At 40.7% G+C, this 27,262-nt stretch overlaps 1 protein-coding gene across 1 annotated transcript in view; it reads right to left on the reverse strand.

The window, feature by feature from the left end:
* Positions 1-9,522: 9,522 nt before the first annotated feature.
* Positions 9,523-27,262, reverse strand: part of LOC140641059 (uncharacterized) — a 166,696-nt gene continuing 148,956 nt past the window's right edge. Inside the window, exon 2 of the mRNA XM_072840346.1 lies at positions 9,523-9,905. Within this exon, the coding sequence (XP_072696447.1) occupies positions 9,896-9,905 (10 nt within the window). The 3' untranslated portion in view covers positions 9,523-9,895. The remainder of the gene's footprint in view (positions 9,906-27,262) is intronic.

Here is a 27,262-nt window from a genome sequence, read left to right on the forward strand (position 1 = left end):
TTAAGAAAAATGTGATCCTTCTTTTTTTTTAATGTGATTCCCATGGGGTTTCATAGCACGACAGAAGCCCACACTGATATCCTTAGCCCACAAGTTTCGGGATGCCATCTTCTCATCATAGATATTTTCATGATATTTTGAGGCTGCTGAGCCACCTAAGAAGGGGACAAGCTGAATTCCAAGTCTTCAAAGGTCTTTTCCGATAGCTTGATAGATCATATTGTGAGCTGATCTTGGAATTTAAGTAATCAGATTTGAATTTTTAACTTTACGCATCATCCTGAATGCACTGTGACTTGGTTGGTAATAGTAACATTCACCATGACAGGGGAAGAGCAGCATGGACAGAAGGAAACAAAAATTAATGAGTTTAATATAAGACCTGCTGAACTTGAGACACCTACTGGCCATTTCCGGGGGGGGGGGGGGCATCCCAGTCCCACAGACAACTGATTAGTAACAGCAGCAACAGAAAGATTACAGCCAAAAATTAGAGACGATAATTACTCTTCTCTGCTTTCATATGTGAATGTGTTGCTTGATTCCTGCTTCTTTGTTGTTATATATGCATTTGTCATCAGACGTAGTAAGTCTATGCCTTTGTACCACAGCACAAAGGCTTCTGAGTTGGAGCAAGCGTCCTCCCTGGAAAATTTCAGACACGTGACACAGACTAACCTGATCTTTAAAGGGCTAAACAAAGTCAACATTATAAAAAACGTAACACAACTCCATGAGATTTGGTAGGATAAGGGACATCCATTCAGACACTTTGTATAAAAGACTGATGACCTTTATCAACAGTAACAGGTCACCTGGCCATATACCAGATATGCCTATGGCAACCCTCAAAATATGAGAGAATGTCCACAAGTGATGAACATCCTTCCAGATCACAGGTTGCTGTATTTTGTTTTTTAGAATGTTTCTTCTGATTATACAGTAATATATGTCCATTGTGTCATGTTTGGCAAATGCAAAAGGAGCAACAAGAAAACAAAAATCACCTTCAATCATACCAGAGATAACCACTTCTAATAATTGGCTGTATTTTCTGTTAATTTCTACTCATTACAAACATATGTATTGGGGGGTGTATGACACCATTCTGTACATACCATTTTTATATCTATTTTTCTCTTTAGCACAATGTATTGAGTATTGTCCCATGATATTAAATATTTTAATAACATATTTTTATTGGCTAAATAATGCCTTGTATCATAAATAATTGAGCCAATTTTTCAGCAATGGAAATTTGGTTTGTTTCCAGTTTTTTGTCAGTACAAATAACAAAACAACAAAAAAAAAATCCCACTACGTAAATCTGGCTATGCTCCTGTATTAGTTGGAGCCAGACAGGATGGCAGATGCAAAAGGAGTTTTATGAAAAGAATATTTATGAAAGCATTGGTGGGTTTCCTTTAAACCCACTCAACAAAGATGATGAGGCAAAAAGGAGTGGAGCCAAGAAGCAGTAGGGAAGCCACTACTAGTCAGGCTTAAATAAGCAAAGGGTGGGGTTCTGGAGCTACCAGAACCCAGTTAGATCTGCAGAGAAGGAAGAGCCACCTGACAGGGGATGTGGCCTTGGGTGAGGAAGGCAGCCACTCCCAAACCACGTCCCAGTTGGGAGGGAGCCAGCCTACCCTCTCTTTCCACCTGCTCTCTGACTGCCCTGGCTTGCCAACAGCAGAAGCCAGCGAGCACACAGAGGGCAAAGGAGCTAGGTTGGTGTCCATTGCATTCAACCTCCCTAGATAGAGAGCAGGGTGGAGAAGAGACAAACCGACATAATCCAAGAGACAAATAGAGAATATCCTGCTCAACAACTTGCTTATGTCTTTCTTAGTTTGAGCCACGAGTGCTATGAAGGTTTAAAAAGCAGAGTATGTGGTCAGTACCTCTGAATTCTGTTTGAGGTCCAGATGGCTGCAGAGCAGCCCAGCTCGTCTAAGTTTCTTTGTTCCAAATCTAGGACTGGGTCAGCCCCTCCTCTGAGCCTCATTCTGCTACAGCCTCCAAGGAGACTTCTACCACTTGGTCCCTGAGCCAGGGCTTAATGGGGCAGCCAGTATATTAGCACATTCAGGAAGTTCAGAAATTAAGTTGCTGCCTAGGCCAATACTATAATGCACCTACAGGATGATCTCTATCACATTTATTACACAGTTATTAAGCTTAAATGACCAAGCTTCTTGCCTGGGTCCCAATCTTTAGTGCATATTGACTGTTATAGAGCAGAGCCCTCTTAACACTATAGGTAGTAGTCAGTGGCCTTGATGCCCTGTCTAATTTTGGTGGGCACGATATCCCTGGAGACTGGTCCCTGCTTCCTTGCTAAGCAGTTAGTTGGCTGATGTCCTATCCCCAAATCAACAGAGCACCCATAGCCATGGCTGTGCCCATGAACTAGTAAAATCACTATTTGCTGTTACGCCCTGCTACCAGATTGAATACCTTTGGCTGTTAAGTCTAGCCCAGAGGGAAGCAAGCATAAATTATTTTTAGGTAATACATTTGGGGTCACTCCTATGGTCCGGTTATGATTCCAACAATAGGTCAACAACAGCCTGAATTTTTCTACCCACTGAGGTTCCATTACGTCTGGTAGTCAGTCAACTGTGCAATAACTGGTTAAACCCTAAAGTTTGCTAACAGTGAGAAAAGAGTAAAAATCCAGGTAGTTTGGCTGCTGACATTTGGCAATGACATCATCTTCTTTCTATGGCCTCTAACCCTCAGGTTCAGCAAATGGGGTTTGAAAGAGCTGCTTTAGGATCTGGCAAGTCATTTGGAAAACTGTCTTTCCCCAATGCAGAAAAATACTTCATTTTTCTTGTCTGATCTATAGCAATGAACTCTTTTCCTGGTTCCTTGGCCATGAAATATGCCTCCTGTATTATTATAGGAAGATTTGCCTCGTTGGGGTCTATATCCTTGATTGCCTTTGAAGTCAGCAACATCAGAAGTTAATTCCAAGCAGGTCTTCTGGGTCCTGTGCATGCTTTGGTGCTTTATAAATTGCATTAGAGGTTAGTTTAAGCTCTTGCAGCCCAATAGACATTGTATTGTGTGCCTCTATTTCTTTGTCTCTTTATTTCCAACAGTACACATTCAAGTCCTGTCTTTGTTTTGTCAGGTGGGTCCTATTAAAATCTTGTATTAAACTTTGCCTCTTTTGAAGTCCCAGACCTCATCCATCTGTTTTGTTTTTTTAATGATTTTGTTTAGAATTTTTTCAAAGTTAATGGAAATGTTTGAGGGACGGAAAGTCTGGTTAATTGATCTTTCAGTTAACTGAAGGTTATTGTCAACCAATATTTTTAGATTTTTGCGTTTTATTTCATCTCAATTCAAATATTCCCCCCATTTGTTTCAAATACCCATTCTTCACTGACCAAATTTCCAAATTTCTTTTTCTTAAATCCTATGTTAGTTAATCCCTTCTACTCCCAAAATTGGGATTAGATGCCCAGAAACTAGATTCTAGAGGGACTGGCTGAGGACTATAAACTATAGAAGAGATGGAAATAAGGAAGAACCCCAGAAAGAACATATGCCCAAATTTGTGAATCACACCTGATAATCATAGACCATATATAAGCATCAAATCTAAAAGTGTATGAGTAAAAAAAAAATTAAAATAAAATAAAAATAAAAAAATAAAAGTGTATGTGTGAGATAATGAACAGCAAGAGTTAAAGGCTAAAGACAATGGATCATAGAGAAAGCAAATGGAAATGAGGAAAAAATTCCAAAATATTGCTGCCAACACTCATAGGGTATTTGGCCACCCTTACCAGGATGCTTCTCAAAGGTTAATTTCTACAAACAACAAAATTCAAGCTTGCTGAATGTCCCAAAAAATATCCTTTGCTCACAAATTTTAAGCAATGCCCTTTACCACCAAATATAATTTATCTAGAAAATGCCAAATCCAGCATTGCTACTTAAAAAGAAATGTTAAACTATGCATAAAAGAAACTTTGGGTAAGTTCCTAAACAAATAAGGCAGTGAACTAGTTCCAGAACTTCAAGATCGGAGACATGGGTGGTTATACCCAATTCATGAAAATAATTTACTGAGTTCAGTGGGACCCCTGAATCAATACTAAACATGAACAAAAGTATATCCTACCCTAAATTTGTAATGAAGTAATTTGAAAAGAGTGTTCGTAAGTTCACATTGTCTAGGGGATGCTTAAAGTATTATGGAGAAACTGTCAAGGTGTCGTACAAATGGGAGAATATATATATTCAGTTCCAGCTCCACAGAGAGAGAGAGAGAGAATAGTTTAACCAAAGGAATTTTAAAACCTCAATGTGATTGAAACAGAGAGAATCCAGCCACCAAACGAAAAAAAAATTGAGGGTAGAAAGACAAAAGCATGAAGACATTCAAGGTTAACAAGATAAAAGGGAGGGGAGGATGGGTTAAATAGGTGATGGGGATTAAGGAGTGCTCTTGTTGTGATGAACACCGGGTGTTGTATGGAATTGTGGAATCACTATGTTATACACCTGAAACTAATATTACACTGTATGTTAACTAACTGGAATTTAAATAAAAACTTTTTTAAAAAAGATAAAATAACTGCAAATCCAAATGGTACAGATCAGAAAGGGTGAAACTAACCAGTCTGGGGCATGTTGGAGGGAAATGCAGATGAAACCAGAATGATCTCCTAAGCAACTTCAGGGCAAAAGAATCAAATGCATATTGAACCTCTGGGTTCTTTGAAGTATATTGATCGTACTGTGTATTTATGAACTGTCCTTATTTCAGAATGAAGGTTAAGTCACTGTCAACAAATCTTTTTGTCTTCTTCATAAAGCACCCCTCTGAATATCATTTATATACAGATACTTGAACAGAACACACCTGGCTATGATCATCAAGATTCTGGTGCTCAGGAAAGAACAAAACCAGATAAAGAACGCTCATTATATAAACACAAACACACACACACACACACATCACCAAAAAAAAAAAATACCCACTTTCTTAAGACTCTTATTTTTAAGTTAGTTAAATAAATTCCGTTTCAAGAGAGGAAATCAAGTGGGATAAACATGCCTTCTTTCAGATACTATGAGCAGTTAGAAGATCACATTCTGTTCTTTCTAGATGGTTGGGAAATATAATCTGACGATCCTGGTCTTGGCAGATACATGTATCCTGTGTGTGCTTTTCCACAAAGTGGGCACAAGTGTGGTCACATGTTTATGTCCGCAGTTCATTGTCTGAGCTCTGTCTGCACTGGTTAGTACTAGCTCCTGCATCTATCACCATAGGGACCCATATCCATCATTCCCTTTCTTTCCCAGAGATCAACCAAGGGACTAGGCAGTCTTTCCTAGGAAATACTCAAAAACACTCAGAATCATATTCTATTCCTTATTCCTAGACAGCCTTGTGAGGGAGGCTACCTCCTTCTAAATAATATTTCCCTAGTAATTCTAATACCAATCCTTCTAGAGGAACTACTCACAATGACTCACTAGAGAAAAAAAATACAAACTTAATCTCTTGAAAAACCTCCTTTAAATACAACTCTGATTATGTCACTCGACTTTAAAGGTTTCAGTGTCTCCCAACTGTCTACAGAATACAGTTCAAGATATTAGCTTGACAAACACACTCTTCTATAGTCCAGTCCCTGTCTATCTTTTCAGGGACACATTGTGCCGTTGAGACATTAAGAAATCTTCAGTTCAAACATGCTAAACTTCCTGCAGGGCCTCAAGAAAGGAGAGGCTTTCTCGTGCCTCTGTGTTTTACTACTTGGTATTCCTCCTTAATAAAAATGCCTCACCACCATCTTGGCGGTCATTACCACCATCTATCTTCTGCTTCTTCTCCAACTGGAAACTATTCACCCTTCAAGGCTGAGCTAGACAGCAGCTTAGGAAGTGTTTTCTGGTCATTGGAGGCAGAGTCTACATGATATGCAACTACTACACAATTCAGTATCATATTTAATCTACTTATTGCAAGCATCACAAGGTTTTAATATTGTATAACTGAATCCCAGTGGAATGTGTATGATCCAAAGACTATGTTCTATTAGTATTTGGGGGAAGTGAAAGGTTTCCAGAAATCATGACATATGAAAAAGAAGTGAAGAAAATAGGCCTGAAGAAAACTCAAAGAAGACCTAAAAGCTGTTAACAATACAAACAATAACCACGGGTAGGTTACTATTTGGGTGTCTGGTATGTATAAGGCACCCTACTAGCTACTTCAGAAACATCCATTTAATTCCCTACAAGTCCCCACCCCCAGATGTTTATCATCCTCATCTCCATCTCAAAGAGATGAGGAAACTACTGGAAATCACAGAGCTTCTCAGTTGCATGGCTAGTGTTCAAAGCTGGGTGCCTACTGTCACAGTCCTTTCACACTGTGGCATCCTGACCCACGTCCTGACTTTAGGATCATTGGTCTTGGCGTCTCTATTCTGCTTTGCAATTAGCTAGCTATGTGGTCAATGACAAGTCATTTCCCCCCCTATCTGGATCTCTTGACCACTCCTTTCTTAAAACCCTCTCTTACCCCAGAGAGCCGATCTATAAGTTTTACTTCTTTGTTTTATTTATTTATTCATGAAAAACAGAGAGAGAGGTAGAGACATAGGCAGGCTCCCTGTAGGCAGCCTGATGAGGGACTGGATCTCAGGATCCTAGCATCATGACCTGAGCCAAAGGCAGACACACTCAACCACTCAGCCACCCCCTAGTGTCCCCAAATTTTACTTCTTTCACCCCTGACTATATTGCAAATCTGACCATCTTCATTATCAAAACTCTAGTCCTCTCTCCCAAACTTGTGCAGTAAGTTCTTAATTCATCACTGGTGTCGATACCCATTCAGACTGGCCTCCGATCCAAGAATGGACCAGACTGAGCCTTAAAAACACAAGCTTATCACGGTGCCCCATCTGTCCTTCCAAAGAAGACCAAATCCTTCCCATGGCACACAAGACCCCTGGCCCCCACTCTAGTTTCATCCCACCTTCACCCCCACCCCCACTGTTCCCTGAGCTCCAGCCTTTCGTTTTTTCAGCCTGAATGGCTCCTCCCTTCCCTCACCAGCTCTCTACTCTTGTGACCTTCCCAGGGACTGCTTCACTGGGATGCTTTCCCTGACCCCCCAGATCAGATAGGCCCCTGTTAGACATCTCCACTGTCCACTCTTTTTCCCTCCATAGCATGTACCAATGTGTTGATAAATGACATGCTGCTGTGACAGTGTGACCAGTGTGTGTCTGTCTTCCTCACAGGCTGTAACCTCTAGGACAGCAATGTCCATCCAGGTCCACGTTTCTTCCTTTGTCCCTAGTACATGGTATGGGGCTTGCCAAAGATTAAGTGCACAATAAAAATTTGTTAAATGAATGTGGAAAAGTGTATGTCTATTTCCTTACCTGAACAATAGGAAAATTCAACCATGAGATGTCTAAGGTCCCTCCAGCCAGGACATCCAACTCCTTAGGACACTGAATCACATTCCTTGTTGCCTTGGAAGTCCTAACCAGACCAAGATGGAGGTAGAGTTTAGTTGAGGAGGAAAAAAAAGTGCTTTCTGATAAGAGGAACAGAAGAATTCCCCCAGAGAGTAATGGAGCTAATCAATTAATAGTTACTTGACCCTCTGCCAAGGATGCTATAGTAAGAATTCCTGTATGCAGTGAGAATAAGAATAAATGACCTCAATATCCCTTTTAAAAAAGTCTGCGACTTTGAACCTGGGTGAAATAACCAGACCCAACTCTAAATCCCAGATGATTAAATAGTAAGATCTTTTGCAGAAGATCCTCATATGTTAAAATGGCATTTTAACCTCATAGGGAATTGACACATTCTATTTTAACGTATAGTAAACCACCTTGGGCACTTGGTAAAAATACAAATTCTCAGACTCCCAATCTATAGATTTTGATTCAGTAAGTCTGGCTATTTTTAACGAGAGTCCAGGTGAACCAGGTGAGTTAGAAAATTCTTGCATAATGAAAATAGCTCTGAGATTGAAGCTAGAAGACTGGGGTTCCAGCCAGAATCGATGGCTAATTAGCTCTAGGACCCTAGAAAGCTATGTGATCTTTCTAAGTCCCATGACTTTAGCGTCATCTTGGAAAGAGAAGCAATATTTTTAAATGTCTTAACATGAGTTGGCATGGAAACTGATTCTTAATGATAGCATATGCTACACATTGATCCTAATCTCACTACCTCTGCAAAGGATTCTAAAGCCCTTGTCTCAAAAGCTTAGGATGAATTCATTTAATGTTTGGCTTCCTTTAGAGAATGGAGGCATATTTTACTTCCCTCAAAAATTAAGAGAATTTTGGCAAAGATAAACTCAGCCACCTCAGTGACCAACTGTCAAAACAAGGTTTCGGGATTTCAAAAGCTTTTCCCCACAAACGAGCCTCTCAGAACAGATGTGGGATTATAAATGACATCCATCTAAGGTAAAAACCTGCCTTTATTTTCCCTTCCAGTCACTATTTTGTTCAAGATTCTATCACCTTTGGGAAATGCACTTACGAAGTATTCTTAAAGTAGGAATGCAAAAGCCAATCAAAACTATCTTTTCCTGCTTCTATCCTGGAAATTTGTACATTTGATACATTTTTAGACACTGGAAAAGAATAAAAGTTGGCTTTTTTTTTTTTTTGAAAAGCCTAGGCACTGGGAGGAGCGGCTGGGTGGCTCAGTCAGTTAAGCATCCAACTCTTGGCTTTGGCTCAGGTCATGATCGCAGGGTCCTGAGATGGAGCCCTACATCAAGCTCCATGCTCAGTGTGGAGTCTGCTTGTCCCTTTCCCTCTGCCATTCCCCCTGCTCGGACATGCTCTCTTTCTCTTTCAAATAAATAAAACCTTTAAAATAAAATTTAAAAAGCCTGAGAATTCAAACCTATTTATCAGAGTCCACAATCTTAACTAAGTTTCATTCATTCTCTCAAGCCTTCATTAACCTCCAGACAAGTGGCTAGTTTCTGCAGATAGAGGAGTAATTTTGACATAGTCCCAGCCTTCAAGGAGCTTATACTCCAGCACAGCTTCAATCAATGGAACTTTGTGCAATAATGGAAATATTCAATATCTTCACTATCCAACACCGTAGCTACTAGCCAAATGTCACTACTGAACATTTGAAATGTGACTGGGGAATGGAAATTTTATTTCATTTTAATTAATTTAGATTTAAACCTAAAGAGCCACACAGTGGTCGCTACCACACAGCACAGTTAGAACAAAAAGAGATATTAGAAGAAGAAAAAGGAGAGGAGAAAGAAAGAAGAGGAGAAGGAGGAGGAAGATGACAAATAATAGAGTATGCTGAGTATGATTATGAGTATATATATAATAAGCTATTGATAACCATGTGATGACTAACTTTTCATTGAAATATTTGAGGGTCAAGGCGATGGTGTTTATGAAAAGATGCAGGGTGAAGATGTCATTTGAAGAGTGAGAGGTGTTCACCAGATAGAAATAGGGAGAAGGAGCCTTTGGAAGAGAAGTCACAACTTCATGGAAGCTTGAAAGCACACATCGGGTTTTTAGGATAATGGTTTGGTTTGGTTGTTGCACCAGATACTTGGGAAGGAAGGAGTGAGGAGGGAGGGCTTAATCATGAGAAATGAGCAGGTGGGGCCAAATCACAAAGGGCCTGATGTATGGTTCTGATGAGTCTGGGCTTTGCCCATAAGCAAACATTTCTCTTGGGTATACTCTAAAGCTTTTCAGTGGTGGTTGATATGCTTGTTGCTTGTTTGTTTTCCCAGGGATGGGGCTAGAGCTGGTGTTTTCATTGTCTTTAACTTCCTGCTTCAGCTTCATGCTTGTATTTTCTCATTGCACAATATTTTGGGTTTCTATTTTCACAATGCCCTAGAAAAACATAAATAGCAAAGTTAAGTTTAATTGAGCTGCAGTCTCTACTCATCACAACTACTTCAACCTAAACCTTTCCAGGCTACAGATGAACCTCATTTTTCCAGTAGGCATTATCATGCTCGCAGACCTGCCAGGAGCCACCGAGAAGGCTCCAGCAGCTAAAAAATAAAGAAATGTTCCAGCTCTTTGCAATGTACAGAAATGAAGGAAATTTATGCCCAGTTCAGTCAACAACAGCACAACTCCAGAATGACCTGAGAAAGTAAAGGAACAGGACAACAGTCCACTGAAGCACAGAAGTCAGAGAAGCTTGATAGTCACTGTTAGTATAAAGTCCTTTCCTTTTAGATCAGCACTGAAATACTATTATTTATTAATTACAAAAAAAAAAACACTACCCTTTATTAAGCATCAACTCTGTGTGGAAGCAGTATGCTGAGCGCTTTGCCTACAGTCTGCCACGTAGTCCTCGTAACACTCCGTTAGGTGAGTCTTATTCCTAGCTCCCACATAGATATGGTGAAGCTCAGAAACACTGTCTAGCATGTGGTTTGCCCATAGTCACACAGTTAGTGAGTGACAGTGTCAGGCTCAAAGCTGGGGTAGGCCACGTGAGACTTCTGCTACTGACAGGCACTGCTGTAGCATAACTGGTGTGGCAAGGAAAACTGAACGCATTCCCACATTCTCCACTTATCCTGCCCGGTGATCACAGCTAAATCCCTCAACACTTCAGCCTGTTTTTCACCTCTAACATGGGGATAATTTGGTCATTGCTCCAATTTTTAAAGGGATTAAAAAAAAGTTGAAAATTTACTTTTAAATGGGAGGTGTTTGGAAGTCACTCAATCATCAAACCAACACAGGCCAAACACCTACAATTTAAAAAGCCTGCAGCCAAGACCTACAGGTATTAAAAGAATATGAAGACCTCAAGAAACTTTCCATTTAGCAGTTAAAAAAATCACAATGTTTATAACATGCCACTCACCGAGACAGGAATACTACTCATTCCCAGATTTCAGTAAAATAGGAAAGGGTATTTGTCTGGGTTGTCCACTCCAGGCACTAGGATCTTTAAGGTTTTAGGAAGAGGAAGGTAACAAGTACAGGAACCTGTGTACCCATGCCCTCCATTGAACCTTCTTGCTAAGTTAATCACACTCTCTAGTCTTTCTGCAAAGCATATGGACAGACACCCAAAGCACACAGAACAGATAGCAGGTTACACCCCCCCCCAAAAAAACACTCTGTCAAGTCTGTTGCTGGCTTACCAAGAGTCATTTGGGTTTGCATCCAAGTGTGTTTATGCCAATTGTACTTACCAGTAAAATGACATAATTTAATAATTTGAGGAATTTAATAAAATATGAATGCATAAAGAGTTGCTTTTATGAGAAATAATTTGAATACTTTGAAAAGATTCAATAAGGATGAGTCACTAAGTAAATGGCTTTGGAAATAGGTGTTGGTGAGATGACAATAATTGGGGTAAAAATCATAAAAGTAAAGAAGGATTTTATGCCTATGTTGCTTCACGAATGTTCTTAAGTTCTGACTCCACGTTAAAAAAAAAAAAAAACAGAAGTGCAATTGTAGATTGTGCATCATGGCTGTGGTTTATGAAAGACAATTGACTACAGTCGGTGAACCGTCCCTGCCCCCATCCAAAAGCTTTGGCCTGACATCAAAAGACTGGCAAAGGCATGTACATGTATGTTGTCTACATTAAAATAAAATGTGTATGGTATATGTGTATCATCTTATCCCCGCTTTAACCAACTTTTCAAAAACACCAACCAACTGTTGGTCCCAATCATAGCTGATAAGAGGACTTCTACTGTATTACAAGAGCAGAATTGTTTTGTTTTGTTTCAATTATAGTTTTACGAAGATGGCAAGATATTTGTTGAGTATGGCCAAGCCTATGCTCTGAAATGAGCTACATTTGGTTGCTGTCTCATGGGACATATAGTAGGTCCTGATTTCAGTACCCAAGGCCTTTGCATAGGGCATGAGGGACCCTCACCCAGACTGGTTACAGGGGAACCAACAGTTTCTAGATTACCGTGCCCTGCAGGTCTAGATGCTCTCCCTGTCAACTGTTTGGCTGACACTGACTGTGTTCACTCACATGATTTGACTTGGGTTGGAGGAGTGTTTTTTAATCTCTAGGACTCTCATTTCCAAGTCTTATTGCTAATACTCTTGATCAAATTATTGAGTCTTTACAATTGATTTCTATGACGACCACAGTTCCCCCTAAATTGCTTTAAAAAAAAAATGCTGGAAGCATGTTTCACTCCAAAGTGGCCCCTAATGAGCAATGAATGAACTGTTTCTACTTGGCAAATATTAAACTATTCCACAGATTTTCATATCCACGTATAACTAAGGACTACTTATCAGTTACTGAGCTATGGAAGATTACTAAAATTGAATTTAAAAATGAATACATTGCTAAAATGTACTCAACTCTTCAATTCAATGCTCACCAAAGAAGTCTCGCTATTTCTACAAAACACAAAGCTCTTACTGTATGTGTACAATCTCCAATGGCTGGAATTCTAGCAATTTTCAGAAAGAATGCATTGTTCCCAGAGCTTTATCACTGGGGTCTTAGGTTAAATATGGTCTTCAGTTGCCTCTCCTCTTGTTTTAACAGATGTATAGAAATGCTATTGGGTTTTATCCTTGCTGTTTGGTTCTTGAGAAACCAACTACACTGTTGCCATTTTGACTATTTTTATGTTTTTACTGTTGATGGCAAGCAAAGTTTTTGAGAACCACTGCTCAGCTTGTTAATCAGAATGGCTGGGTGAAGCACTAGCCAGCTCTGAGTCTCTCTGACCTGAGAATTCTATATTCTTGTTCCTTATAGCAGCTGCCATATCTGCCCTCAATAGTGCTCTCCACACTATGGATGATGTGTGGGAGCTTAATCCCCTTTTTTCTCCTACTCAGAGTCTAAACTGAAAAAGATCCCCATTTACAGCTCCATAATATTTCCTGGGTCACGTCATTATACTCAACAATGCCATGCCCCATATTCCATGGTCCTTGTGTATATAAACAAAAATTGTAATACCTTGTGAAATAGTAAATTGGGATTAATTTTACTATTATCTTTTTATAGATAGATTTTTCTTATTGAGACAAAATACTCAACAATACTCTCCATGCCTTTGGTCTCCGCTGAGGGGGACCTCCACTCAACTACCAGATTTGATCATTTCACCCTCCTGCTACAAAAAAAAAGATAAATTAATTAATTTATCTTATATGTATAACTTCTATAAACAGATTAAAATGTAAGGTTTTCTTAGTTCAGTATGCATGCAACCATGATGTAAAACCAACCAAATATTCTCACCTTACTTTCCACTCACTTCCTCTTATATACTCTTTAATAAAATTGAACTGCTCCTAGCACCTAATTTTAAGATATCCTCCTTGCTTTCAGTGATCCATCTGACAGCCTTTTCCCTGTTGTGTGTGGGCTCCTATCCTACCAAAGTTAGTCCTAAGGCTGCCTCCTATAAGAAATTTATCCAAATTATTATAAGCAGGAAGCAGTCTTTCTCGCCAAATCCCAGTAATGCATCCCCTGACAAGTCCCTTAAACTCTGCACTTTCAGCCTGGCATCTCAATGCATTACATCTGCCCTTTGGAACTCGAGCTGCTGCTTCCCCTCCTCCCAAGTTTTCATTTAAATTTCAGTTAGTTAACGTACCAATATCTCTTTTCCTTTTAATTTTTTTAATTTAATTTAATTCTTAAGTAAGCTCTATACCTAATGTGGGGCTTGAACTCTCAACTCTGAGATTAAGAGTTGCATCCTCTATCGATTGAGCGAGCCATGCATGCCCTACCTCCTAACACCCCACCCCACACCCCTACCCCAACAAGCTTCTTGATGACAGGATTTGTGTGGTGTTCAGCTTCTTATCCTCCCACTCTCGTATCTGCCACTGAACCTTGCCAATAGTAAGCAGTCAAAAATAAGATGAATATGTGGATGAATGGATGGATGGATGGATGGATGGATGGATTGATGACTGAATGAATGAATCCAGCAAATGTCTAACCAGTGGTTCTCTCCTACAATAGTTTAATTTCTTGATCCTTATTCTTAGATGAACTGGCCTTGCTAAGGGTATCCCAAGCTGGGCTCAGCAGATTAGCAGGGAATCTCTCTCTCGTGCTTTTGAGGCAGAAGAGTATAATCTGGTTGCAGGGCAGAGCTAGAACATGAAAAACTGTGCCAAGGAAATCCTTCCCACCTACACCTGCAAAGGATGAAAGGCAGAATATTACCTGACCAAGGCTCTTACCCTCCTACAGGGTGACCACAGAATCTCATATTCCAAATTTCTGAGTGAAGAAAAGGTTTATTAATGATTATTCTGAAACAATAGCTATGACCCAGGACTGTCCCAAGTAAAAATGACAAAAGATTACCCTACCCTTGGATACATTTCATCATCTATCAGTTGGGTTAATAAAGCTAACCCAGTAAGAGTTCCAATAAGAGTTTTCCACAAGATGAAACATGACCATAAAAGTGAAGTGCCCAGTGTGACATCTGGCACACCAATAGTGGTCAATAAAGAACTGCTCCTTCCCCCACTGCTTAAGAAAAGCACTTTATTTTTACATTTACTGATCTATGTAATCCACTCAATGAACCTTTGTGGTAACCAAGGTAGATACCATCATCTCCTTTTACTGACAAGCATGCAAGTCAAATGAGTCTCCACTAGAAGCTCAGGTCATTCATGATGGAGCCAGGACTTAAACACAGGCACATCTGTCTCCAAACTAAAACTCTTTCTACTGCAACATCCAGATTTTATGAGCTCCACAGATAAGACAGACACCTTGTAACATGAGGCTGCAGTTGTGAGACAGTGGGCAGAGGGCTCATAAAAGGACAACTGGAAGTCCATCCTCTTCTCAGTCCTAAGGGAGACAGAGATTCCAGCCTAGAAACACTAGTTTCATCAGCCTCATCCTTTCCAGAAGGAGACAATTTCCTGGCTCTGTCATAAGCAGTTTCACGCTACATCTCAGAGGTGGCTGCATTTCAGTAGAGGGTGGGAAGAGAGTTGGAATACACCACAGTGGTCTACCCAGATTAGGAACTCAGGATTGATCAGGGAATGGTAACGATCTGGAAGGAGGCAGTTTTCTGGTAGGTTTAGCAAGCATGCAAAAACATCAGTTATGTGTACACATCCACAAGCCTCCTGGCTAAAGACCAACTACCCACTACTGTTCCCAAATGAGACCAAACTATTAGAAAAGCCAGGCATTATCCCTTCTGTTCACGCTTCACTTCCAAAAGACAAATGGTGATTGGTCTAACTCATATATAATTCCTTATCTTTATGTTCTTATGTGAATGTGTTGTCTGATCTTGATTCATCTATGAGTGATGCAAAACTTACTAAAGTCCAACCCAATTTATCAATGAATAGTTCCTACTTCATAGAGAATATGAAAGGTTTTCAACACTGGTACCATATGCCCCTCCTCCTCTAAATTTAAATATAAGAGCATTCATGCTTTCTCATTTCCCTTGCTCACATATCCTTCTCCTTACCTCCAAAACTAGTCCATTCCCCTGTGGACCAGATTTCTTCACCCTCAACTTCCAAGACTGTGCTCCATCAGCCATCCATCCCCTCTAATACTCGTTCTCAATTTCCTCCACTCTGGCTTCTTCCCCTCAGCCTACAAATATGCGTAAGTCTTAGAGATCCTTAAAAACCAACCAACAAACAAACTTTTCATTTCCCCTTCCAGTTCCCACTTTACTTCTTGGTTTTTCCCTTCATCAACTATATTGACAGTGTAACAAACACTAATTGTCTCTACTGGCTCAATTCCCATTCGTCTTCAAAGCATTACAATATGGCTATCCTAAAGACTCCACTGAAACATCACCATTGAAACATAGCTTGACAATAAAAACTAATACCTCAGTAGCTGCATGAGTTAACCTGTCAAATACAATAGTCTCACTTACTTCTTTTTCTTCTTCCTTGATCATTACAGCCAGAAGCATGGGGGCTATCTCCAGGGTGTTCTCATCACCCCCCACAGCCAATCAATCACAAATCTTACATGAAAAGAAGCCTACAAGGAGATGAAAGAGTCTGAGTCCCAGCCTAGAACTTGCTACCAATTTGTTTTGTGATTTTATATTAGCCACTACCATATCCAAGCCTCAGCATCCTCAGCTGTACAATTGAGGATTAAGAGTGAACGAGCTCAACCCTTCCTTTGGGTATAATCCACCTAAGCCATTGCTTTCTAGGCCTGTTTGCCTATTGAGTGCCTAAGGATTGGTTATTTTAGAGTCTCATTCCCTTTCAAACATCATCCATCTCACCTCTCTCTACAGTTCTTTCAATTACTGATAGCACAGCTGAATCTATCCATTGTGCTCCCCACAGCCCTGGTTCTGAATGTTCCCAATTGGCAAAGAACTGGGATTTCCATTTCATCAAAGCCTGTTTTCTTTAACAATTCAATTATCATTGCATTACTGGGTCCTTGTTCTGCTATGGACGAGTGAAATCATAACATTAAGCAGTTTCCCCGATGAAGAGCCAAAAAAAATGCAAAGGAAGTAACATCTGATGACATCCAGTGATTGAGAAGAAACTAAATAACTTTAGAAACTACATTCAGTCGAGACCTGGCATCAACGGCAGCTAAACCATAGTCCAGGTTTCTAGCCACTCATCCTCTTACCTAGCTAGAAGGGGAGGGGATGGCCAACACGGGACCAGCTCCATTTAGATCAGCTTGCATTCATCACAGCACACATTGGGCTTGGAGTCAGGCACTGTTCTTGGGGAATATAAAATGGAAAAACATAATCCTGCTTACCAGAGCCCTTATTGCCAAAGAATGAACAATCCATCTTTTCTTCTGGAAGATGGTAACAAGAATTAGTGTGTTGGAACAACAAGGATTTTGGTCTCAAGCAGACTTGTTTCTAAATTCTGATAACTGCATTACTTAGTCATGGGTGTTGAGGCAAGTTAATTAATCCCTCTAAGCCTCATTTTTTCCATCTGTAAAATGGGTTTTGTACTTTACAGGCTTGCTAAGAGGGTTAGAGTTAACATTAAAAAAAAATGCTGCTTGGCACATGGCAAGTGCTATGAAAATGATCATAATCAATAGTCCTAGTAGGAAAATAGTCATTTGCTAGACATGTGAGATTAAACAAATTACTTTGCTTTTTGACCCTCAACATGTTTACCTCCTTTAAAAAGGAGCTAATAGAACCCATCTCACAGAATTCTGTGCAGGCCAAATTTCATAATGCACATAAAATTATTTGATAAGCCATAAAATACCCAGGTGCTATAAAATGCTGTTACTGATGACAAATAGGGTAAGGAATAAGGACATCCCAATCTCATAGACCCATGGGTCACTTTCTCTTCTAGCAAAAGTTTACTTTCATTTTTAAAAAGATTTTATTTATTTATGAGAGACAAGAAAGAGAGAGGCAGAGACATAGGCAGAGGGAGAGGCAGGCTCCTTGAGAGCAGCCCGATGTGTGGGACTCACTCCCAGGATCACAACCTAAGCAGAAGCCAGATGCTCAATCACTGAGTCACCCAGGTGTCCCAGTTTTCATTTTTAAACAATCATATGCCACTTAACATGTGCCAGTTACTGGCCTAGTGGTTCATAATAGTAATCTCTGGTCTTCATAACCAAGCTTTGAGGGTAGGTACTTTTACCATACCCATTTTAAGATGGGAAACAGGCTCAAAAAAGCTAAATAATTCACCCAAGTTTTTATGGATGGTGGGCACTCTTATATACTATGCCCTATTAACCACTGAATTATCTCTAAAACTTACATTGTACCTGCAGTACCATGTTCAAATTTGGGGCTTCAAGCAAATTTCCCCCCAAATAATCCAAAAACTAGCTACATGGTCCTGTTTTATGCCACCAATCTCCTTCTCTATAAAATCACAGAGAAATGCTAGATGGTTCTGCCCACAGTACACTGGTTTTTGAAGATTAAATTACATAAACCAACATTTCCATCTAGCTTCACTATTATTTTTTATTTTTTGTTATTTATTTATTCCTAAGAGACACAGAGAGAAGCAGAGACATAGAGGGAGAAGCAGAATCTTCACAGGGAAGCCCAATATGGGACTTGATCCCTGGACTGGGATCATGCCCTGAGTCAAAGGCAGATACCCAACCGCTAAGCCACCCAGGTGTCCCTAGCTACATTATTTTAATGAAGAAGTTTCCTACACATTTCCCTGTTACTTGTTATTAATTCTTATAAACCACTTGGTCAGAATAGAGAGCATTTTTAACAAGTGCAATGATAATCAACAACAAAAAGCACAGACACGGGCAAAGGGCATACGTTCCATGAGTGTCAATAAAGAACACAATAAAAATAGGGAGATGAAGGCAGCTGTGTGATGCAGGAGGCTCCACTTCATCATCCCCACTGGAAAGAAGAGTTTCCCCAGCTTTCAAGTCTCCATAAAGCTGTTGGTAATAGTACCTGGCTGAGATGCCCTTCAAGAAATTCCCACTGGCATTCCTATATGTGGCTTGAGATCACTATGGCCTCATCTACCATTCTGGGGACTCTGGCTCTTTGTCTGCCTCTCACCTGTGCAGGGGATTGACAAAAGCAACCCACCTTCTCTGTACCTACCCCAAGTCTGGGGGAGAGGAAGGTCAATTTCCAGGTGCATCAATCTTCCCTGAAGTCTCTTCCCGAGGTAGGTAAGGAGTGAGTCCTATTTTGTAGCTGAGGAAACCAAACATCCTCAGAATGGAGTGACTGAGAAAGATGGACCAGCAAGGTATGGTGGAAAAATATAGTCTGGTCTCCCAACAGATTGGGACCAAATTCTCCCTATACTTTGGCTGAGCGTAGAAACTTGGAAAGGTGACTTGTGAAGGTCACCTCCATGAACCTGGGTCCTTACTTGCAACATGTAAAGAATATCCGTCTCCTCCCAGGGTTGCTGTGAAAGCTGAAATAAGATAACGTATATGAAAGCCCTAGCCTTGTATCCAGCACATACATAATCAGCCCCCACAAAAAATGTCACTCTCCTCCTTACTCCCTTTCCCCAATCATGTCATCTGGGGAACAACTGAAGAAGCATAAGGGCTTTTCAGTGTTGAAAAATGAAGCCTCAGAAAGATAGTGAGCAGAAGAGAGGAGAGAAGAATAACTTTAAGTAGTCCTCAAAAAACAACTCAAATTGGCTGGATAAAAGTTCCGGGTTGGGGAATGAGGGTAAGGATGGGGGTGGTACAAGTTGACGCCATCATAGCAGTGAACTTCCTGGCATTCAGCTGCTCTGAACGTTTTCAGAGAAAAATCATTCTTCATCTACAAGTTATGACCTTATGAATAATTTTTTGTTCATTAGCATGAACAGAAAAATCTGATCGTTTCAAAAGGACCACTTGAAACTCTTCTGCACGCATAACGGGCACTAAGAATCAACGCAGAGGCACAGTATAGGCCTGCAGATAGTCTCTTTCCCAAATGCTTCACAAAGCCTTGTTCTAATTAAAGGGTATGCTTTTGCCTTTCAAGAGAGACCAGGACCTCCAGCAATCTTAGTGTAGAGTCTAGAGTCTTCCCTTTATCCCCAGGACTGGCATACACAGGGGCCAATTAAATGATGAGTGAACGAAGGACGTGGATAACTAAGTGAATGGTCACTCGTTTCTGCCGCTGGTAGCATGTTCTGTGCATGCTGCTTCTGTCCATTTTCAAAATCAGTTTCAAGCTTCCTTGGCAAAGATGCCAGTCACTTCCCAAAAATCTCTTCTCCCCCCATCTCCCTGGTAACAAAAAGCTGAATTCCTGAACTTATTCAGAGAGACCACATACCCAGTTAAAGGCATCTATTTTCCAGGCCTCCCTTAAAGGTAGGTATGGCCTTGTGACCAAGACTGACCAATAGTGGTCCTTCCAGCAAGTTTCCTTAAAAGGAAGAGGAAAGGCCCTTCTTCTTTCCTCCCTCCTTCCCACTTTTGGATTGTCAAGTTGGAGCCCCAGCCACCATCTTGGACTGCCAATACAAGACTTGGGATGCAAATGCTATAAGCCGGAAGAGTATAAGCAGGCTCCTGATGACTTTTCGGGGCTGTCATAGCAGCTCTGGGCAACCTACTCCCAGATTTAATTTATACAAGAAAATAAACCCTTGGATGTTTGAGATATTTTATAGGGTCTCTGCTAAGCCTAAGGGATCCTGCTCCCAAAGCCCAATCTGGTTTTTCTGGTTGTAACAACCAAATATCCCCAGTGACTCACAGCACTGCCTCTAACTCGTAAGTCTGGACAAACAGACAACCTTCCCATGAATAATTAGTAGCTTGATACCTTAATCACAAAGCTGATGCTTTCTGTGAGGCCATCTTTTGACTTTTATGGCTTTTTAAATATTTTTCTCTAACAAAACCTATACATTAACCCTCTTCTGATCCCTATTCAAGGACTGCTTTTCACTTCCAGAACACAGCTCAGCAAGATGTCTGCCATCCCACTCGAGCCATCTCTGATTCAAATCCCGTCCTCTATCTACCCACTTCAGCCACTGTTTCTATTTGGGAAAATTCACAAATAACCAGTTCACACTTGTTTCTGATTCTGGGGCCCCTCAAAAAAAATGCCACAGTACTTGGATGGAGAGTCATCATGATGGTGACTCAGTCCAAACTCAAAAGCAAACCTCTACCACCACAGGACCAAACTTGATGGGAATTTGGGGTGTTGGCCTGACATACCAACCCCAGGAACGTGACTTTTTACTCAGGCCTAATCACTACCATCACACACAGGACACCAAAATAATTTTATGATGTTCCCAGCTATTTATGGTGAGGTGTAACCAGTGACATTTCAGAAAATGTCTGTCCCACATCTTGGTGCTTGATTTTGTTTTTAAATTGAAGCTGCAGAAGACATTTCACGTGCCGGGCAGCTCACATGCCTGCAGATCCACATGTGATTTGTGGGTATGACTTTTCCCTTGCGTATAGTTCCATATAAGGTCCCCTTTGCCTTCTAAATGTCAGAAAACTGTCTCATTCATGGAATCTTGAAGGACTAATTCTGGCTCTAGTTACCACACGCCGTCTGGTATGTGTGTACCTGTCTGTTGGCTTCCCTCAACTCTGTCCCCACCCACGACTCTGCCACCGCAACCCTAACCCCACGCTCCCAGACCATAAGAGCCCTCAGGGGACGAACTCACCTTTTTCCATCTCTATGATGTGTGCATAGTAGGAATTCAACTCACATTATTTATTTATTTAAATGATTCAAGTTCTTTACTTTGGAAAGAATATAAAGATTAAAAGGTTAATCTAATTATAGGATTATAGACACCATAGTATTATTACAAATATAAATATAAAATTAATCTAAGGTGCTAAGAAACCTCTGATGTAAAATCTTCCAGAAAATCCCGCCTCATTTTAGGAAAGAATACACACACACACACACGCACACTCATCCATAAATTTCATTTTATCTTTTTTTAAAAAAACATTTTCCCTTTCATAAACTCACTGTTGCTTCTTTAATTCTTACCACTAGAAATGTGAAGGTCAAGCTACAGTCAGCTTAAACAAGAATGAGTCCTCCTTAGGCCCCCTTCCTGGAAAGGGCAGGAGGGCACCAGGGATACAGGACAACAAGTGATTTTGCATCGTGCTCAGTTCAGGTCCTGTCCTTAGAAGTTGATGAAGGAGGCTTTTATTCAGGACTTTTGAAAACAAGTGGGAACTCAAGAGAAAGGAACTTCATCCTCATCCTATAAAATAAATTGTGTACAGTTCATTGGGTCCTTAAGCATAAATACCAGAAAACATGCTGCAAATAATTTTCCAGTGAAGCCATACCGTGGTTCTAGCATTAGCTATCAATCCTTCCTTATTAGAAAATATATGAAGCCCTGAGCTAGCCCTGGCTTTGCTCCTCTACTTCTGTTGAGTCCTGTGTCTTTTCATCTGCTGCCCCCCTCCTTTGCTCCATGCTGGGATACCTCCAGAGAGTCTGCCCCCTGACAGTACAGCTGATGGACGTCTTGTAGAGAAATCTGTCTCCTGTCTGCAATTGTATGCAGCTTAGTCTCTCTCTCTTTCCTTTTCTCTCTCCTTCTCCCCCCCCCCTAATAACTAAATAATTCTTCCATAGCATTTCCTGGGCCCTTCCATATCAACTGTTCCCTGAACCATGGCCTGGAAATGTCTCCAAGCAGTAATCTGGGGGGTTTCACCTCACTTCATTTGTTTCTCATCTCTTAGGGATCAAAGGTACTTCATTGTCTAATGTTGGGGGGTCTTGACACTGTTGCTTCATATATTTTGTATGGTTTGGGAGGGTTACTTTAGGGAGGATGTATCTGGTCTTTTGACTCCACTGTGGCAAGAAGCAGAAGTCCTATGTTCACTTTTAAAATGAAATCCCAAACATTATATGGTCTCATTCATTTGGGGAATATAAATAATAGTGAAAGGGAATAAAGGGGAAAGGAGGAAAAATAAGTGGGAAATATCAGAAAGGGAGACAGAACATGGAAGACTCCTAACTCTGGGAAACGAACTAGGGGTGGTGGAAGGGGAGGAGGGCGGGGGGTGGGGGTGACTGGGTGGGGGGCACTGAGGTGGGCACTTGACGGGATGAGCACTGGGTGTTATTCTGTATGTTGGCAAATTGAACACCAATAAAAAATAAATTTATTATTAAAAAATAATAAAATAAAATAAAATGAAATGAAAATCCCAAACAAGATAAAACTAAACAAATAAACTACACGTTTGTTTGACTGACTGACAGACAAGCAGACTGATGGAACTGAGACCAGATAAACTTGCCAAGATATCTTTAAAACAGATTTTGATGTTAATTTGGACAAATAGTTACTAGGTCACTTTTTGCTTGAAACCAACTTGCTCCTTGAATACAACAAAGCATCAATTGTTTAACGAAGTAAATCATCCTTAAGTCTGTTGTCTTCCAGTTGCCCGCAAACACTCAACTATCTTTTCCAACCTAAGAAAGTCACGAACGTCTTCACCAAGTCCAAAATGTAATAGCTTCCATTCTGTGTGGTTGTCTCAGCAAATCCTCTTCCTCCTCTCCCTCCTCCTCCTCATTCAGGTGCTTTTTGTCCTCCTGGGTGTTCCCTTTCCTTGGCAGAGAATAACCACTTCTAAGGCTAATTGTAAGGGTGAGTTTGGTTTTGGTTTTCCTTTCAGGTTTTTACTTGAAAATATTTTTTATTCTCCTACCTTTCCTTGTGTTCTGGCTCTGTTTGGACAATAATGATGTGTTCTTAATTGTAATCATATAAAGACTCTCTTATGTGGAGGAGTGGAAGTAGCACCCATTCTATTGATCCTATCATCTCGGCTCTCCTCTCCCATGTCCCACTCCCCACTCCTTAGGAGGTTTTATACTACTTCCTTCTCCAGCAAATTGTCCTCATCCACCTCTGGTGGATTTCTGAATTCCTTGGCTCTAGGATGACTCAGGAAATCCCTAAATCCCCAAGTAGGTAAATAGGCTCAAAAGGAGTCAAGAAGGGGGAACAGGGAAGTAGAGCTGTACCAGAAGGCTGGGCCCTTGCTGCTCTACTCTGAGTCACCCCAAGTACACCATTTAAAGTAGGCTGTAGTCCTAATTACTTCTTTTTCCTGTCCACTGCTGCACTGACCCTGGCAAATACTAAAGGCACAGCAAATATGTTTTACCTTCTAGACCACAGACAGCTCTTCAAAAAGCCTTCAAGGTAAGAGGGTTATATTACTCCCCAGCTTTTGAAGGAAAAAAAAAAGGTTTTTTTCCTTCAAAAATGGAGAGATGGCCAAAAATAAAGAATGGCCACTTGTCTTGGTTTACTTGGGACTGAAGGAGGTTGCCCAGGATGGAAAAGGTATCTGCTTTGCTGTGGGACTTTTAGTTTTAAAACTAGACAGGCCCATGTCTACGAGGATGTTTATCTGGCACTTCCTGGTTGCATGCCATGCCACTTCTGGTTCACCCTAACAACTATCCCCAGTGATGAGATGATTTAAAAAGATGATCAAGGCAAAAGTCAATCACGATTATGTTCAAAAGTAAATATCCCCAATCACTTATTCTCCAAGTATTGTCAATTCAATGTACAATATGACAGTTTGGCAAACATTTTTGGTGTCTTTAAACATATTTATCTGTTTTTTTAAATGTTCCACAGTTTCAAAAATAGTTCCCTGCTCTATTTATTTCTATTTCATTTTTTAAAGATTTTTATTTATTTACTTTAGAGAAACAGAACATGAGTGGGAGGAGTGGGGGGAGAGAGAGTCCTAAGCAGACTACTCACTGAGCTCGGACACTGATGTGAGGCTCAATCTCACGACCCTGAGATCATGACCTGAGCTGAAATCAAGAGTCTGACACTGACCCAACACAGCCACCAGGTTCCCCTATTTCTTTTTCATTTTTTAGTATTATATCTTTCCTTCCATGATTTTAAGAGAGAAATTCTGGAGTCACTTTAATGGCCATTGATGGGGAAACAGAGGACTAGCTGAGGACAAAGCACATTGACAAGCCCTTGAAATAGGGAGAGTGACATTCCTCTACAGAGTCAACTGCCTCGATGTTCATACTTTGCTAAGGGCAGAAGGCAATCTTAGCTCCACCCCCAGGATCCTATGAGTCTAACATATAAAAATTCCTTTAGAAATTTCCCTTTATCTCTAAACCCCCAAGACACGTTTTGGCAATCATCCCCCAAGCACGTGGCCCACTGATATACATCTGAAGAGTCTCATGACTCAGGTTTCATTAGATGGTAGTAAGTGCCCTTTTCTAAACAATAGCCAGCCCCCTCAAGGTCCTGGAAACCTTGCTTCCAAAATCCCTTAGAGAGCAGCTATCCCCAAACCCTTCCCAACTCCCAGGTATATAATCAGCCTCCCCTCACAGGCCTGGGGCAGCAGCTCTCCCTGCCCAGGGGTCCTGTCCCCAGGCTTTTAATAAAACCACCATTTTGCACCAAAGATGTCTCAGGAATTCTTTCTCTGTTGTCAACACCGGACCTCACCTATATTCCAAAACTTCATCAGCCAGTATAATGGAACACTTTAAAAAAAAAAAAAAAAAAAAAAACATGGTCTGAATTACAAACATTTTTTGCTTTATACCAAAAATAGCATAAATCCCTGTGAAGAAAAATACCAACATGTATATGTTACTTGGAAAAATGTTTATATGCTTCTATGTACATATGTGTAGGTATTAGCAGTTTTCTAAATAATACACATGTGCTTGTTGGCCCTCTTCTCCAGAAAAGATTTACGTTTGGCTATGACTTTATTTTTGTGCACAGTGTAAAGGACATTTAACTTATTTCAGCTAATCTATTTTTGCCACTTAGGTTCTTTCAACCAATCCTCTATTACTGGTTACTTAATTTTTCCACTGAATCCCCTATTACCAGACATACAAGTTTTTTCAGTTCTTCTTTGTCACAAAAAGGAAGCACGGGAAGTACAAAATCATCCTCATTATGTACCAACGTTAGACGTATTTGGAAAAAAAGTAGTGATTGTACAATTTTTATTTCTTATTAAATCATCATTTCAGCCACCTCACTGTAGTGGCCAAACCTTCTTCACCAAACTGCTTTGGCCAAAATGTTTTCAGCCATCTCACCTAGAATCCTGAAGTATGAGTTACATGCTTATTTTGAGGAGAAAACCAGAGACCAGGGTGAAAGGCTTGGAGAGGGAAAGAATAGAGAGGTGTTGACATGATTGTTACTTTAAAGCCATCGGAACTTACTGTAGGCGTTCTTAAGGGTGTGAGGAACCACGGCCATTACAGAGAAGACCCTACAATCCTGTTCCCTCCATCTATGCCTCCCCCTTTCCAGACAGCATCCCAGATAAAACAGATACCATTACGTCCCCCAACATCCTACAGACTTAGAACACTTACTTCTCATTTTTATTTTAAAAGTTTATACATCTCAAACATTCTCCTTTATACTGTAAGAGCCCATTTGACCAGTTATGAAGCTCTTAGCTGCCTGTTACCCTGACTCAAACTGGCACAAGCAATATGGAAATTGGCTACTTCACATAACAAAGTCCAGAAGTCATGCAGACCTTCCTTCCATCTCTTCACTCTGCAGCCTCAGCATGGCAGCTTTGTGCAGTGATTGCCTGTTTGTGTGTCGACAAATGGCCGTCATGACAATCACACACATTAACATGTTCGCGCCCCCAAGGAAAGAGAAAAAGAGGCTTGCCCTCCCAGCCATGAAATATAAGACTTCCATTTAGTCTGATGTGGCCAATTTAGGACATACATCAGTAGGACATACACAATAACAGTTGCCAGGCAAATGCTGTGTGCTGACAGACCTAGATGTGGAGTAATTAAGTTTTACCCCCTGAGCTGGGAAAGTGGTAGCTGAATAAAATCAGGGTTCTCTCAGAAAAAAGCAAGAGGAGGGAACCAATTGGATTCAATATGCCCATGCTTCACTTTCCTTATATGATCCCTTCATTCCTCGTTGATTAAATTACCCAGTCAGCTGCTGCCTCTCCACCTCTCTGGGTTTTGTAGTTGAAGTGTGGTGGTGAAGGACTCTAGAATCCCAAGGTCATGGCTCACTCTCTGGTTCTGCCACTTGCTTCCTTTGTGAAGAAGCTTTACAAACTTTTAGAACATCATTTGAGCTCTCTGCGCTTACTCCCACTACTGTAAAATGGGATAGTCACGATTGCTATTTCGTGGACCCGTTATACAGATTCCATAAGAAAGCCCATGCAGTGCCTTACGTAAAGTGATGGCATAGCAAATGTTAGCTTTTCTTATTAATGTTAGTGAGCTAATTAGGTGTAAACTGTTAATCCTTCAAGTGGTTCCCAAAGCATAGTCCAAACCAGCGGCACTGGTATCACTTGGGAACTTACTAGAAATACAAATGTTCAGGAGTCAACAGCAGACCAACTGAATCAGAAACTCTGGGTGTGGGGTCCAGCAGCTGGGTTTTAATAAGCTCTCCTGGCGATTCTGAAGCACACTCAAGCTTGAAAATCATGGCTCTACATCATCGCTCTCTCCGGCCAAACTAGACCAGTCGCAGAAAGCACTTCCCAACCATTAGTCAATAAATCTTCCCTCTTGATTTTCCCTCTCTCTCTCCTATGCTCCCTCTACTATATCTTCAAGGCCCAGCCCAAATAGTACCTTACTCTGGTGTTACCTCTGCCTGAAACACTCTTCCTTTAAACCTTGCAGGGCTGAGTC

Source organism: Canis lupus, chromosome 10 (genome assembly GCF_048164855.1).
Source record: "Canis lupus baileyi chromosome 10, mCanLup2.hap1, whole genome shotgun sequence".
Lineage (NCBI taxonomy): Eukaryota > Metazoa > Chordata > Mammalia > Carnivora > Canidae > Canis > Canis lupus.